General features: G+C 37.4%; 1 protein-coding gene across 1 annotated transcript in view; it reads right to left on the bottom strand.

The window, feature by feature from the left end:
• NCKAP5 (NCK associated protein 5) overlaps positions 1 to 17,211 on the bottom strand; it is a 382,667-nt gene that overhangs the window by 25,178 nt on the left and 340,278 nt on the right. Inside the window, exons 15-18 of the mRNA XM_059820618.1 lie at positions 8,645 to 8,959; positions 6,327 to 6,463; positions 4,111 to 4,240; positions 1,215 to 1,402 (exon numbers count right to left, since the gene is read on the bottom strand). Coding sequence (XP_059676601.1) covers positions 1,215 to 1,402; positions 4,111 to 4,240; positions 6,327 to 6,463; positions 8,645 to 8,959 — 770 coding nt within the window. The remainder of the gene's footprint in view (positions 1 to 1,214; positions 1,403 to 4,110; positions 4,241 to 6,326; positions 6,464 to 8,644; positions 8,960 to 17,211) is intronic.

Raw genomic sequence — 17,211 nt, 5'->3', positions numbered from 1 at the left:
TCAGGATTTTTCTTTTGAAGTTTGTGAGTCAATTTAACATTCAGTTAAGCGGGGCTTTCATGCCAGCAGAGTTGGAATAAACAGGGGCACTGCCAGTTTGTTCCACACATTTCTTCTGCACATTTGGCCCAGATTCCTGAAAGCTGTAAGACTCTAACTTTGGTTAGAGTTAATCACCTCTGAAGTTACGATGCACAGTGATTTTCTGAAGCTGAAAACTGGGGTCTGGGAAGAGATAAAAATTCTTTTTCGCTTATGAACTACACCAGTATGCTACAAAACAGCAGCTCATTCATTACTTTCTGCTACCACCTTTGTTTATACTGTAACATACCCAAAATGTGCTAAGTGCTACACACAGAAACAAAAGAGCTTGTATTTAAAAAGAAGAGCTGGGGAAAGAGACTGAACATGGAGGCAAAATGATTACAGTGGATCATGGCTGGGTGGCTCTATTTTCAAACAAATAGGCTTGTTAGAGCAAAGGAGAGAAAAAGTGAGAAAGAAGTCTGAGGATGAGAGGAGAAGGCATGAGAAAAGAGGAGGAAAAGAGCAGGTTGAGAAGTTGCTTTTCAGGGTTGTTGAGACTGCATGATGTCAGGTTCAACGTTCTTGGAGACAGAAATAGCAAGTGGATTCACATGAAGTAAGGGGAGAAAACAAATTTGTTTCAGTTTAGCATCAAGATCCACCAATCAGATCAGGACTGATCTTCGTCAAAATAATGTTTAAAACCCTCAAATCAGGAGTTCCAGAGCTAATACCAAGAGTTACTTTAAAAGAGACCAGAAGATAGCTGACTTCCATAGCATAGTTTCATTTGAATTTTCAGGAATACTACTTCAGATGTTTAAGTCATTTACCACATGTTATGCAATACATATTATCTAACTATATGTGAAGGAGCAGCCTTAAAAGATAAATTCCGTGTTTTCTTGCTAGCCTTAAATTTCAACTCCTCTCTAATAGTAGGGTGCTAGCACTAGTCTGTCTCTACTTGTCAATTTTGGAAGTCTAATTCTATGACAGGTGAGCATTAGAATGTAACATTCTGTTCTAAAAATATTTAGATCTTTATGCTTCTGCAGGTCATGCTGTTTTTTTCAAGTCTGCCTGGTTTTTGTAATCAGTCAACACACTGAGGAAAAAACAAGAGGCAAATAAAAATAATCATGAAGAAAATCAGAAGTAATATAAAAATCACAGTAACTCACACTTGGGGTCTCCTTGCCCTTGCTGCCTTTACTGGAAGCTCCACTCAGATGCTCAATTAAACTGTAATGTGTTAATTGTTCAGGTGCATCCTCTCCAAAATGGCCATAGAGACTGTGTTGGTATAAATCCAAGATTGACATTGGGTTCCCCAGAAATGACTTTCTCTGATTTTGTTTTTCCTGCTCAGCTGTAAGAGATGTTAAAAATAATATCATTATACTATATTTAATTGATGAAATGCAGACTACTTACATTGTAATGTAATTTTACAATTTTTTAATGTATTTCAAATGTTTTAAGGTATCTGGAATTGAATGTAATAAAAGCATTAAAATACTAGCTCCTAACTCTCCAATCAATACATATACAGGGGACTGTTCATACTTAATATTCAAGGTGAAGGAGGTGGTATGAGACAGCCAGAATTAATTTCCTTTCTTTTTTAATTATAGATGAGATGGTTAATTTTGGGGGATTGTTCTACTTATTTATTTGCTGTAAATTTTCATTATTCTCTCGTAATAGCCTTACATGGCAGATGTGCTAAGTTCCTTTAGCATATCTTTGACTTTGACTATATTTGATAATTCTTTCCTTTTCACTACATTTTTAGCTAATGAATATAACAGTATAAAAAGTACACTAATAAGGTAAGAAACAGGTCCTACCCATTTGTTAAAGATCCTACTGTAATACAAGAACATTAGGAATAAAACCTGTTTCCAAAGTCCAAGGCTGAAAACTCATTCAGAAGATCAAAACAAAACCAAACAAATTTTCTGCAGCTTCATGAAAATGCACAGGAGACAGAGGCTTGTGTGATCATTGCCTTCTTTCCTCACACTTCTTGCTATACAAACTTCAACTCTACCTGTAGCATTAGAAGAGCCTTTGCCCCCAGTGCCTCCAACAGAATCACATCAGGATAAAACCTTCATGAAACTGGAATCAAAACATTTTCATGGTTGAAATGGAAGAACCTGGAATATTTGGCTTATTCCCTACAATTCTACTGACCTTCTCCGTAACACTGGGCAATGTACTGGGAGACTCATCTAAAGCCCACTAAATCAATGAAGGTCTTATAATTGACTATTAATAGTCTTTGCATCGGGCACTCAGTCTCTCATTCTTTCTGTTCCCTGCTCAGAAATCGAAAATGAAAATCAGTCCAACATTATAATTGTGCAACCAGTGAAAGTTCATTAATGTTTTGGGGACTCATCTAATAAATATAATTATCTATACATATAAAAATATTCTCTATGAATTGGTTTGCTGCAGCCCCTGCCTCAGTCTCATGTGGATGTTTTGACGTTATATCACTTGTGTGCATAAAGAAGCTAAGATCTTTGATCACAGAATGGAATAAAGTATTGTTATTAATACGATATGAGAACTGCATTTATAGAGCACAGAATAGAAATCCTGACCATAAGGAATGACCATAGCAGAAATACTTTTGCAATAATGCTTTATAATTTTCTTTTCTATTTGACTCACAATGATGAATTTTAGTTCTGTTACTAGACCAAAAGTTAGGCATATACATAAAATTAATGATTTGCTATGTGAAATGGTGACTTCAAGTCAAGCTTAGGTATCATTAAACTTGGAGTCTGCTGCCATTTAATGCAACTGCATAAGCACGATAAAATCCCTTTTTTCCAAATTGTGATCAGTACGGGAAAAAACACTTATCTACCTCTTTAACAAAACACATCTTTCTTGTATTAGAACATGATTCGTAAAAAGCAAAATCTGTAAAAAGAAGTGTTTATGGGCCGAGTTAAATGACTTGCAACATTTCATACAGATTAAAAATACAAAGTTACAGGAGTAATGTAAATAAACAGTCCTAGCTTCCTACTCTGCTCTCTCTCTGGTGGAATCACAAAAAATGTATTAGCTCTGAAAATGCCAGATGTTTAAGTTCAACTCCCAGCAGACACTAAAATGCACAGTATGTCTGTCAACAGTATCTAGCTGTCCACGGCATTTTTAATGCATTCAACACTGCAGTATCTACTGTAGGTGCTAATCTCTGCTAGGTCAAGCTCACTGCTGTGCAGAGGGTCAGCACAAATCCTATGAATCACTGAAGTACTGCTTAAGCTCTCAGGGCTTCAGTGGTGCTGAGACCTTGCACTGGCCTTTGCACTTGCTGGAATTTATCTCCTGCAGGGAAGCCATCGGCTGCGTAGGCAAGGATATGAGGCATGCTCTCCTCTCCCTCCCAGAGGGCACACATCTGCACTGAAAGGTGGCTTGCAGCACAGCAAGCTGGTGGTCAAGACAAGACAGCAATTTCTTGGGTTATTAAACACACAGAAAACTATTATCTCAAGAACTTCACTTAATGTGTTTTTATCTACTGGAATCCAGTAAATTCCAAATTGCCATCAATTCTTGCAAAAAAGTTTGATACTTGAAAATGACAATATATACACGGAGGACAATGACAGACACTTCACTACGGCATCATAACCAACACCACTTTGATATACAGGTTGGAAAACTATGGCCTTGATGATTGGGTTATTACAACTGACTAACGTAATTAAAAAGAAAAAAAGGGAAGCTATCCTTATAGTCACCTTTTAAATTTTGTAATAATGGAACAGAAGACTTCTTTTTACTTACACTGCAGGGATTTACGCATAAAAACCTACAAGTTAAGCCCCTGCTAGCAAAAACTGTGGAAGAGAGGAACAAAAGATACACATATAGAATAAAAAGCTAAAAGTAATAAAAAGCTAATGGAAAATTAGGCTGAAGTAAGATCTGGGGTTAGAAAGTAAAAACTAGACAGAAAGTTCAATGAAGGACACTATCTGCTGCTGAGTCAGAGTGGAGATAAGGGATATACATTTTTATGTACAAATTTTCAATTACCTTGTTTGTTGTTCCTTGTTAACTCTACAAAAGTCTCCTCTGCAGTTCTAAAATAATTTGTTTCATGCCCTGGCTCCAGCTCAGTGTCACTGCTGCTCGTAGAATAAGTACACACTCTCAGAGCTCTGTCCTGTACAAATAAGGGTATTGCAATCATTCAGATGATGCTTATATATCAAAATAATGTCGAAGATGGTATTAGGAGTGGAACATTTTATATTCATCATGCAGTATAAATGGATAGTTCAACTGGAAAAAAGTCTGCATTACCAGTTTAACTAGCCACTTCTCCTTCAAGTAAGTAATCCTCAGTCTGACATGGGGGCAATAACACATTCTTGTCCTGGTAAGTCCCCTGAGTTAGTCTGGCAGACACAGTCCAGATTTTACCATTCTTTTCACTGTAACATTGTTTTCAAAACTACCAACATTTTCAGATAATTTCATACACCAAGTTCAGTTTTAAGACTTCTCAAGTATGTTTAATACAGTGTATTTGTAACATGCAAAATTATCAAATAACAAATGCTTTGCTGCAAGCAATTCTAGAGACAATTAGGGTGGCCAGTAGACAATACTCATGCTTTCTACACCAGTAAATCCTAAATTCTTCCTAAATTCACGTCCCTTGTCCTGGCATTTACATTACAGTACTGGAGAGCCCTTAATTCCCAGCTGGTTCCTATCCCATTTCTCATCAGGAAGCAACACTAAGGATTTTTTTCTGGGAGTAAAGGGGAATACTGACGGGTCTGGACAGCTTCTAATCATGGAAGGCCTGAAGGCTTAAACGTTTCAGGAGCAGCAGCTCAATACAATAAAACCCACAAAATGGGTATGGGGAAGGTAAGGCTGATACTGCTCAGTTAATGGCATCTATAGGTACAAATACCATCTACCATCCTAACCCCAATTGCCTATCAGTGGCTCAAAAGCGAAAAGAGTTTTTAATTCTGTTTTTCAAAGAGTGATACTAATTCCCCCATCTTCCCATCCATGTTGCAGTTTTAAACTGATGTAGAAGGACATTCATTTGATAGGAAGCATAAACTTGTGGAGAGTGGGCCAGACCTGAGGATACCTGCATGTAGCCAGGCATGCCCAACATTACCCGTAAAATTGGGAGAGTGCAAGTTCACTGTAGTCCTGAAGCCATTTAGACACATTCATATGCCAGCTACACCCACACTGACCTTCTGACTCTTAAGCAGACTAATTAGCAGTAACACATGTATCGTGTGTTATGATGGTTTTGGGACTGGAGATGGTCAGTCACGACTGGCTCAAGGTGAAGACCACACTGATGCGGTTGTTACTTGGAAGCCAATGCTATTGCACTACAGAGGGTTCACCACCAGTTTGTCAATGATATACAAGACAAGTAATTTTGTCTCTCTGTTTCTGTTCTAAATATCCAGAGCATGGGCCATATAAAAATCTGAGATATCCCAGCTGGTAAATACATGGATAAACCAGACATGAAAAAAATTACACAACAAAAGGTTTTTAGCCTCCTGTAATGTAAGGCTTACTAGCTAGCAGTCTGACAGTTTCCTTGCTTAATGCCCACTTTCTTGACAACATTTTTTTCTCTCTTTGCTAACCTGCTGACCCTGTACTTCTCGCGGGGCTTGACAGCCTGGCATTCCTGAAGATGAATTACTTGACAACCATATGCAGGAGCTTTTACACAGGTATAAGCATTTGCCTGCTTGTTCTTTCTGCAGTTTTCATGAAAAGATTGAAGGACAGACAGATCATTGCAGGGATTACCAAAACCACACAGAAGCATGTAAGAAGAGTTATTTTCCCGTTCACAATACTTTTATAGCACATCTGCTCAAATGCTTATACTACACAGCCATACAGACAAGGAAACTAGGCCTGGGGAAAATAAAAGAGATCTGAATCTCATGACAATCAAACAAACAAGATCAAGTTTCTTGAAGAGAAAAACAGGGTAAAAGGTCTCCATTTCCTTGTCTATAAAATGCCTGTGAGGATTTTAATTAAAACATGTTTGTAAACCATGAGCACAAAGTACCTTTGGGTGTTCTATTATTATTAATAAACAATGAGATTGCAAATGAAGGGCAAGAAAGAAAATGTAACTGTTAGATTGCTAGTTCCTCTTCCCACTATATTATAAACATTCACCATTTCTGATTCTTTACACCACAATACATATCTCATTTAATAGGTGACTTAATTTATACCTTTGTTTTAGTAGTTTTCTTGGTGGTCCACTCTGGAAGAACTTTTCTATTTTCCACAGTTTCTTCAGTATGCTCTAATGAGGCAGAGGTCACAGAACTTGGTTCTTGTTCACTTTGCGTTGCAAGGTTAATTATTCCTGAATTAAGAGAGACATTATTTAAATTGTAGGTCTCATCAGCATCTTCATGACAGTGTTTCAATTATAATTCAGTAAAAACTGGGGGCAAGTCATGATACTTTCATGATGTCAAATAATATCTTACTACTCAAAGGAACAACTTACTAACTTACTGGAATAATTCTAACAACTACAGTGGCAGAATTTGATCCAAAGCCTTTTCCAGTTAACAAGAGAAGAGGAAGGCATGGATTTAAATCCCTCTATTAGTTTTAAAATATATATGCTTTCAAATAAGAAACAACATTCAATAACTGCTTGTAGGATCTGCTTTGCTATTTTATGTTCTCAGAGAAAGAACAGTCTGTTAACATAAATATAATTAGAAGTACCTTTCTAGCAGAAATTCTCAATCAGCTAGCCGCTTTATTTGCTATATTTGCACTATGCAAAATCAGAACATCAAAGAAGATAGATGGTGCACATGAAATAAAGTCATAATTGTAATTTGGATGAGAAAGTGAGCAAGAGAAGAATCGAATGAAAATATTCTAGTAAAGAATGAGTTGACCCCACCATCTGATGTATACTACTTTTTTTAACATCTCTTCATGACAATTTAATTAAGATACAAACCTTACAAGGTTGGTGCAGTGAATATTAGCATTAAGATCAGAACAATCTTACTGCTACTGACTTCTTATGAAGCAATTCAATGCTTGCCGTTTCTGTTCAATTTGTTATAATGACAGTGTTTAATCACGGACTCTACTCTATAGCACACTGCTGAATTGAGGTCACACATGTGGCTATTCAAGCATGTAGCATATAATCTATAACGAAGATTTCTCTTCTGAATCCTTCTTAGCTGTACCATTAATTAACAGCACATTTATTTAAAAAATATTAAGTATTAAAATATCTTTTATTTAGCTTTGATTTTAAATGAGCAGGGGAGTCTGCAATGAAGCATACAATGTGTGTTTGCAGTCTATTATACCATTACAATACTGCACTGGGAATATTGCTAAATCAACTAAGTTCTAAGATGTTTAATTAGAATTCTTCTGTTATGCATCTTATGAACATATAAAAGAGGCTTCTTTCCTCCTAGGCTCAATATACATCAGCTCATTAGCAGAACACATATTTGATAGCCTTAAACTAAGCTTAAACTTGATATTTAACCTTACATGCTAATTACATGGAATCTGTCTTATAGGTAGAGTGATACAGATTTATGCGAGTTAAACACTAACAACTTTTATAGGAGCAATAAATGCTTAACGCTGACAAAGTGCTAACAACCATAACCCCAATAAATACATGACACTGCATTTGGTCAAGGTACAACAATACTCTTCTCCATTAAACCAATTACTTTTACTGTGTTTTGTACCATATCTATTATGCTGACTACGAAAAATTCGCTTGTTATATATGCTCTATGTAATGATTTCTAATGTTATTGACATATATATTAATAACTCAAACCCCTTCAAAAATGTATATAAATGGTCAGTGTGCATTTATAAAAAATTGCACAAAGTTCAATGGAACTATTTACTGATACAAAGTTAGTTGTTGGTGCTTTGCTGGATTGTTAGTCTTTTTATTCCTTTGTCAGCTTTTGTTTTATAGTTGAAACACACATATAGCTGGTAAGTGAAAGTAAGGTATTTTATGTTCATATATAGAAATGTATTTGTATAATGTAATAAAGCAGTGAGAGTCTTGTTTGAGGTCAAGGCCATATATTCATTGGGACAGAATTTATGCATTGAAGCCAAATGAGTCTTTAGTCCAAATCTGGTTTCAAAAGCAAGTCTTTAGGAATATACCTTTTCTATGTGACAACATGGCTATGCGTTGTACTTCACTGCAAATACTGCCGAACATCTGCATTCTTATTCAAGTCAAATTCCAAGACTGGCATATGTTTTTTCTTCACGTACTGTTTCTTGAAAAAAGGATTTAAGTACTTAACACATTTTTCTTCCTCAGATAAGCATTATGTGTGACAAAATTTCCATGCGGCTCAGGTCACAAACTTGTTAACCTTATGCATTCATAAAAAGAATATCTTCTGCACTGCATTTAACATTTCTGTTATCAATTGTCATTATTATAGGACTTCTGCTAATCAAAACAGACGTCAGGGCAGAAATAATGTGATTTTCAGTGCAATTGACATTTTACCTGAGGAAGCCGGTTTTGGAAGGCGACTTTGAAAAGGTCGTATACCTTTGGCAGTCATGGCTGGATCAGATGTTGAGTGACTAATTACGCTTTCCACAGACTCCTGGCTCTTAGCTGTTGAAGGCACTTCTCGCTCAAGAGTTTTGGCTTTTACTGAAGGAGCTGAAAGAACAACTTGCTCAGATGGTGCAGGGACTTCTGTTTTCAAGGTTGATTCTTGCTTAGAAACATGCCGCCCTGTAGATCGGTTCCCTGAGTCAGGGAGGGGGAAGGTTCCAATCCCACTGTCCAGCGTCCTCATCTGGCAGCAAGACTCTAAGATACAGGAAAATTGTGTGATGGGGTGGAGCTAAAGGTGTCGCTGGTCTTTAAAGACAGTGAAAGGGTCTACGGGAAAAAAGGGCATCTTCAAGGGAAGGTTTCAAGGAAAGAAAAACATTTTACATTTTGTGAGTATGCTGTTACCTGTCATTTGTATGCTTTTGACACAATACATTTATCTAACTGAATACAATGAAATACCATTTTGAGGCGCAATTAAACTAACGAACAGATGCCAAAACATTGAAATTGGCCTGCTTCAGAGTTACGATGTGATCATGAATAAGAAGGGCATGTCCTAGAAAGTGATTACAGCTGGAATTTTTAAATGATTTAGTTTGAAGGTCCACAGAAAGTCTGGAGGGTACCAGTGTGAGGAATTGAGTAGCATAATGTATTTCTTCCTACATAAACCCACACTCCACAAAAGCTTGGCCTCTCCATACCTCTGCTTTCTTCATTGTTTTTCTTACAAGAAGGTGTTAATCAAAATCTATCATTTATTCTTACACAAAACTAAGATCTACAGAATTTCCTAGAGACAGCCATCTCTCAGAGAGTCCTGAAAAACTTGGATAGCAACAGCCATGGCTTTGTTTACCTTGTCACACTCTGGTTCTGCACATCCCATTTTGGGTAAGTGTACACCTTCCAACATGATGCTGGACAGGGATGCCTTAAGTACTTGGTTTGGAAGCAGTATGGTCACACACAGCCCTCCAGCTAATTCATCCTACTGGAAAGGTGGTTTACTAACCATGGAACAGAGAAAGATGCAAGTGTAGATAAGTGCTCATTGCTATTCTAGCAGCTAGGATATAACAATACTACCCTGCCCTGTTATTTTCTATCAATTTCCAGGGACCTGCCTTTTGTTTGTATAACGAGCAAACAATATCAAAGGGACTATGATGGCAAGGTCCTTCTGAGAGGTATAAACACCAAGGAGGGAACTTCAACACTAATGGTTGGAAAATGAGCATAATTTATGTTAAACGCCTGGAAACATCCCTTGACAGTGAGATCTTCAGTCTGTGGCAGACACTCCCAAAGGATGTAGAGGAATTTCCTTTGCTTTGAACAATTTAAGGCTACACTGGGTAAAAGATATACTGCAGTGAACAACTGTACTTCAGCAGGAGATGCAGAATATGACCCAATATATCTTTTCCATCTCTATTTTCTGTGTTCCTGAGTATTGATTTTTTTTATGATATGCCCATTTGTTATTTAAGTCTGTTGTAGTTAGCAGTCCTCTGTCAAGTCATTTTCATGTTTTTTTCCTCTGCAGTGTTTCTAATACTCTCAGAAATTTGGAAATATTTCTCCTCTATAGGCTTTTCCTGTTTGTTTTTGAAGTAAGAATATTAACATGGTCATTTTCTGTTAATATCTTAATCTCAATGGGCCTTATTTGATAGGAAGTAAGAAATTACTTACAGATAAATTAAATGTCGATTTATGTTTCCTGGTTCTTGTCAAAAGAGGAGCAGTCTATATTTACATGTTCCTCATTACCTTATCCTCGTCACTCAGGATCAAAGAAAGATTGAAAGTCATACTGAACACGTTCAGCTTACAGGGTCTAGCTGAGCTGCAACAGCAAAACAAACTACATGCTATTTTTTAAAAGGGCAACAAGTGACTCTGATTTCTCTCACACAATTACTGCATCCCAATTAATTCTTTCCACAGGTAAAAGGAGATAAGGTGTGGAAGCCACAGCTAGCTGACAACTATGTTTTCCATCACATTTTTGAGCTAATGTGCCACAATGATTTTAGAAGTTGCTGAAGCTTCTCCAGGAAATGTGAAAAAGAAGAGAATTATATTTGTTTTTGCTGCACCAAAGGGAGGTATCCCAGCCACTGAACCCTCTTACTCTAGTTATCCTTCCCCTTTTGTTTTAGAATAGTAAAATACCCAGCTAGAAGTGGGTGAACTGTTCCTCTCAGGATATAACAGAGTGCAAAAAAGTAAGTTAAAATGCTGGGTGTCTGCCCTTGCCATTTACTCTGTACATAATCCAGCTTAAACAGTGTGTTAGCTCATGGACAGGCAATGCTTCAACTAATGACTATCAGTGACAGAGTTAGTAAATAAAGGAAAATATAGAATAAGAAAGGACTTCCATTAGTTTCCTCTTGACCAGAAGAAAGACATTGGTGCAACACTGGTTATGTTGGAGAGGCAGAGGTCTTCAGCAGAGACATGGAGTAAACTGGAAGCACCACAGAAAAGAACATCCTGAAAACAAAAATCTGAAGTCTCTCCTCTGCTGTCTGTACAGTTAATGCTGGACCTGATTTTGCAACCCAGTTCCACAGGGAGTCCGAATGATTTTGTAGCATTGTTTCCTTTTTGCGCATTCTCTAAGAAACTGAAAAGTTATTCCCTCCTAATTATTACAGGGAAATTAATAGACTCAAAACATGTACCAAACAGCAAAGCTTCATCTTTTGCTCAGGGAAAACTGGAAGATGAACATTATTTTATGTTCTAAGGTGATGTTTTTTAAAATGACATAAGGATTTGTCTTGCCCACTGTTACCTTGTGTATGTCTAGGAATGGACCATGAAAGCAACAGCATAAAATCAACAGAAATGAATACTGAGGGCCATACTTCCAAGAAAATACAGTCTCCTGCTGTTCCCAAAATAATTGGGAGAGTGATGGAGGAGCACAGCAGCAGTGTCACATTTAATTAAAAAGGAAAAATAGTTTTAATCGATTATAGTCTTCCTTCATAGAGCCTTTATCCATGATAAAGGAAACACACCAGGTGGAAAACAGTTTACTAATTTTTAATTCTGAACAACCACAAAACAGCCTGGCTTTCAAAGTGCTTAAAGCTCAGCAGCTCCCATTGTGACACTTAAAGACAGATTTTTTAAAAATCCCATGACTCAACTATGTTGAGCAATCCTCAAAAACCTAGTCCTAAATCCACAGAGTACACCACAAAATTCTTTATGGATGCTAATTTTTCACTAATAAAAGTAACTAATTCATCCCCTCAAGCTATATTATACAAATAAAAAAGTATCTCTCAGAACAATTTGTATTACTGAATGAATATACATTATTTTGTGTTGTTTTTAAACTTTATGAAGCAACTGCAAAATCAAAAAATATGTTATACATCTTAGTGACAGCTTTCAAATCGAACCGTTCATGGCCCATCTGATTTCATCAGTTGCACTGACACTTCAAATGACTGTTATCAGTGAGAGCTGCACAAGACTACGTAATGAAAATATGTAAAAGTTAAATCTCTGATGCTGCGACAGTACTACTCAATAGATGAAAAATGATTCTGCAAAACATTAAAGTCTGAAAAGAGTTATAGATTAGCTTAATTGCTTTTGCTTGTGAATTTTTCCTGGCATACAAGCCAAATTCCTTCCCTGATTCTGTTTGTTTTTTTTTTCCTCTTTCCCCACCAGGGAACAAAGAAGCTCACACAATGGTATTAGTTTTTATAGTGGACACAGATAGACTCACCATCTGCCATTTCACTGAATAATCGGACTAGAATCAAAAGTCTGAAATACTGAAATAGCCCCTTCCCTCCCTCCCATCATATGGATTTGAGTCTGGGCAGAAAACGAAGTCCCTGGAAGTCCTACTGTAGAGGAACATTTCTCAAAACTGAAAACATAAGGAAGAATTTAGAGAAGTTTCTTGGAGATCAAGAAACTCTTGACTGCATGGGAATCTTTTGATGACAGGGTGTTGTAAGAGATTTGTGGACAATTTGAGGAAGGCATTTAATATTGAGAAGCTTCTCAGCCACTAAGCAAAAGGAGTTAACACTGCATAGAAAGTTTTCTGAAAGTTTTCTGAACTCTCTACTCCTCAATAATTTTCAGGTTTAATCTTTTCACAGGCAAGATGATCATGCAGTTCATGTCCTATATCAGCTAGACACCATGGTAATTTGTACAGTTGAACAGGCTTTGGCATATTCCAACATCACTGGTGTTTTACCAGATTATTCTGGTATCAGTAGACCACTAAGACCTCTTCAACATGGGGTCAGCACCCAAATTAGATGGAATAAAAAGGATCTTTGAAAATTGTGCATCATTCTGAGGGTATAGACAAGAGGAGAATAGAAAAGGGACATACACTCAGGCTGGTAGGTATTAGGAGTTCTAAAAATGAGATCATCACTGTGGAAAATTACAATAGCAGCTGTTTCTGTGGGTTTTTTTTACATCTTCCTCTGAAATGCAAAAATTAAAAGAGTTAGAAGTAAACATAGCCCACTGACAAGAACCGACAACCTAGAATTCATTAAAGTCTTTTAGGACATTCTCCTGAGCATAGATCATTTAAAAATGCATCTTAAATACCAGCAACAAATCATTAAACCTAATTATTTTTCAACTTTTTAAAATTTCTTCTGAAACATTTGCCACAAAGATACCGCAAACACACCGTCTCTAGCTCAGAAACTACCCTTGGTCCAAATCATCGGAGACTGGAAGAGAATACCCAGGGAAGCTGACTGCTAACCTTGCTTTTGTGTTCCTTCAGAAGGCACTGGTATCGGTCACTCTGAGAGTGAGAGGAACTCTCAGTCTGAGCTGGTACCATGCTGGTTTACATTGTTATATAGCACCCTTCTCTGTTGCTCTTTTTATATAATGCATATGAATGGAAAATCAGTTTGGGGGAAAAAAATAAAAGAAAACATAGAACAGCTACTATGAAGGGAATTGCTTCCAGCACAACACAAGAAACGTGGGTCCAGCCTCCCTCAGGCTAAGTTCTACACTGATGGTTGCAAAATTACTCAAAATAAGCAAAGCAGCAAAATCTGCCCCACTTTTATATTAGGTGCATGTTAGTCTTTCTAATGTTGAACTTCTGTAAACCTATGTTGAGTCCTAGCACATATCCCAGAGATTTAATTAATTTCATACAACAGAAGACATAAGGTGATGACATAGCTTTTAAACGCAGCTTCTGATACACATTGATAATGTGAAAAGATATTTTTACTACGGGGGATATAATGCCACATGTTGTACACAAACCCTTTAACTGAATAACTGGAGAGTGTTTCAAAATGTTTCTTCAGGTAAAGTAAAGATTCACATTCTAATAAAATCTTTTTATGTTGTATCTTAAAAAGAGTTTCACAGATGCTTAGTCTATTCACAAATCACACAACAGTCTTTCTTTACATAGGGACTGTTACACTTTTAAGAAGTCTGTATATTCACCCATGATTATTTTGACCACCTAGTTAAAACAATATGTGAGTTTTATTATGATGCTTAAACCATCCATAAAAATCTTTATGGAAGCCACAAGATCCAATGTTTTACCCACAAAGCTAAAATAATAAGGCATCAATCAGCAATTCTATTAAGCAGGTATATTGTCTTATGTGCATACATAATGTCATTCAAAATGGTCAGGCAATTCACCCACTTTGAATTAAATATAGTAAGAGGAGACATTTCTGGATGTGGGCATGCAGGGAAGGACTTACAGGTCCTGAGAGGAAATAATTATAGGCCTTAATGTGTTGTAAGTACAGTTTTGCCTCTCTACCAACTTGTGCCATGACTGACCCCATGCCACGCTACAGGCTTGGGGACGAGTGGCTGGAAAGCTGCCCCGCAGAAAAGGACCTGGGGGTGTTGATTGACAGCCGGCTGAATGTGAGCCAGCAGTGTGCCCAGGTGGCCAAGAAGGCCAACAGCATCCTGGTCTGTATCAGAAACAGTGTGGTCAGCAGGAGTAGGGAGGTGATCGTGCCCCTGTACTCGGCACTGGTGAGGCCGCAGCTCGAATACTGTGTTCAGTTTTGGGCCCCTCACTACAAGAAGGACATTGAGGTGCTGGAGCGTGTCCAGAGAAGGGCGATGAAGCTGGTGAGGGGTCTGGAGCACAAGTCTCACGAGGAGTGGCTGAGGGAACTGGGGTTGTTCAGCCTGGAGAAGAGGAGGCTGAGGGGAGACCTTATCGCGCTCTACAATTACCTGAAAGGGGGTTGTGGGGAGGTGGGTGTTGGTCTCTTCTCCCAAGTGACTAGTGACAGGACAAGAGGAAACGGCCTCAAGTTGCACCAGGGGAGGTTTAGGCTGGATATTAGGAAAAATTTCTTTCCTGAGAGAGTGGTGAAACACTGGAATAAGCTGCCCAGGGAGGTGGTGGAGTCACCATCACTGGAGGTGTCCAAGAAATGTGTGGACGAGGTATTGTGGGACATGGTTTAGTGGGCATGGTGGTGTTGGGTTGATGGTTGGACTTGAAGATCTTACAGGTCTTTTCCAACCTTAGTGATTCTGTGAATAACCTCAGCCTGTCAGGTAGAACCACGATGTGACTAATGAAACATACTGACAGATACCAGATGTAATTACTGGAAACAGACATTATCTCTACTTCAAATGACTGACACAAACTAACAGTTTCTATTTGGAGGTAGCAAAGTTACAGAAGTGTGTATGTTATTCAACTTTGATGGGCAATCTATCTTAACATTAAAAATAAACAGCAACAAAGAGGACAACTGTATTTTAGGTCAAAAAGATCACAGGTAGTTCTTCTTGTATCAGGTTTTCTATGTATAATGCTAGTAGCACAGGGACATATTTTCTTTCAAAGAAGCGTCTCACCTCAGGAAAAATGTGGAATTCTCCCCTGTGCTCACCACTACAGCTGGTTTAAGATCTTCCTCACATAAATTTTCAAATTTTGGCCTACAAAACTGCACGATTGACGCAGATTTCAGCTGAAACCTTTGAGTAACCACGAGAATTTTCCACAGAAAGCAGACATTTTCAGGAAAAAAATATCAGTCAAAAATGGCTCTGTATCAAGAACAGTTTCACTGGGAAATTTCCAGCAAGCTGTTTTCAGAAGTACAGACTCACTTAAGCCTTGAAAGAAGGTTTTGAGAGGTATGTAACATTGAATGGGGTTTCTGCAAGGAGTGTCTAGGACACTGAAAAGGAAAGGGCATAATTCCCATCAGTAACAGAATACACAAATTCTAACGAATTACCTTTCTTTGCATTAGAAAGTTCAAGACTTTCTACTATGCTGACACAGGGAACCAGAGGACATGTAGTTGTTTTCTTCTGAAACACAAAGGGACTATAATTTTTCTAGTATTTTGAAACATGCCAAATTACTAATTAATACTTTTTCTTTTTTTCAGAATAATATTTCAAATGTAAATAGGTCTCTGCAAAATTGCTTTATCAGTTAATAAACATCTTCAAGCTACATGTGGCATTGGCAGGAAGAACTTAAACTACAGATGGCAAAACAGATCTCTTTATTTGCACATCCTTCTCTTCATCTGCAATGCTAAAGCAACCACAAAAAAATGAATGTATTTCTGCCAAATCAATGTCAATTTTAAGTAGATTATTCCTTCTGGGTTTACACCATAATTTGATCCAATTAGTCAAAGATGAATGCATTATTGTTTTCTATCTAGATCTGAAGTATAACCAGTATGCAAAACTAAAAAACCCTGAAGGCTATTGTAGGTAAAACTAGAAAAGACACAAGTTTCCACAGCCCTGATACTCCCATAGGTACTGCATTGGTGAAATGGAATTATTTCTAATGTATGCTAAGGAAAGGTAAATGGGAGAAGGACTGTGCAGTGTATTTTCAAATGATGGATCCACAAGTGAACTTCATTCATGGCTGCTTGAATCTGGGATTACAATTTATGCTTATTTATAATAACAATAATAACAACAACAACCACAATAAACACAGACTTTACTGACTTACTCAGTGTTCTTTCTACTGCTTCTTCCTAGTCAAGCTTTTTTTTTTGCAAAACCCACCAACTTCAATATGTCATTTGCCCAATAGTTTGACAGTTGTCTTCACAGTTTTCCATGACCACAATCCCATCTTTGGAATGTATTTTTTGAGCGAAACAGATAATTGCTGCCTTATTTTAATTCCAGTCCCACCTTAACATACAATTCTACTAGTAAGTCAAAAGATCAGTTTTAATTATTAGTGAGTACTAATAATCTTGTACTCCAATTTGGCAGTTATCTATGGAATTTTTTTTTTTTGCAGTAAGTGCTTCCCCTCCCCCTCCAGGCATTTAGATCCCTTCCTTTCATGCTTGGAAAGAATGGCAGCAAGCTACTTGGAACAGGGTTGTTATAGAGAACAAAATTCTAAATGAGTCGGAAAAAGAACTTGGATAATTCTTGGAATTTTCTACTCCACATCTCTCACTGTTTAT

Source organism: Gavia stellata, chromosome 8, assembly GCF_030936135.1.
Source record: "Gavia stellata isolate bGavSte3 chromosome 8, bGavSte3.hap2, whole genome shotgun sequence".
Taxonomy (NCBI): domain Eukaryota; kingdom Metazoa; phylum Chordata; class Aves; order Gaviiformes; family Gaviidae; genus Gavia; species Gavia stellata.
This window is presented reverse-complemented; position numbering and strand designations above follow the sequence as displayed.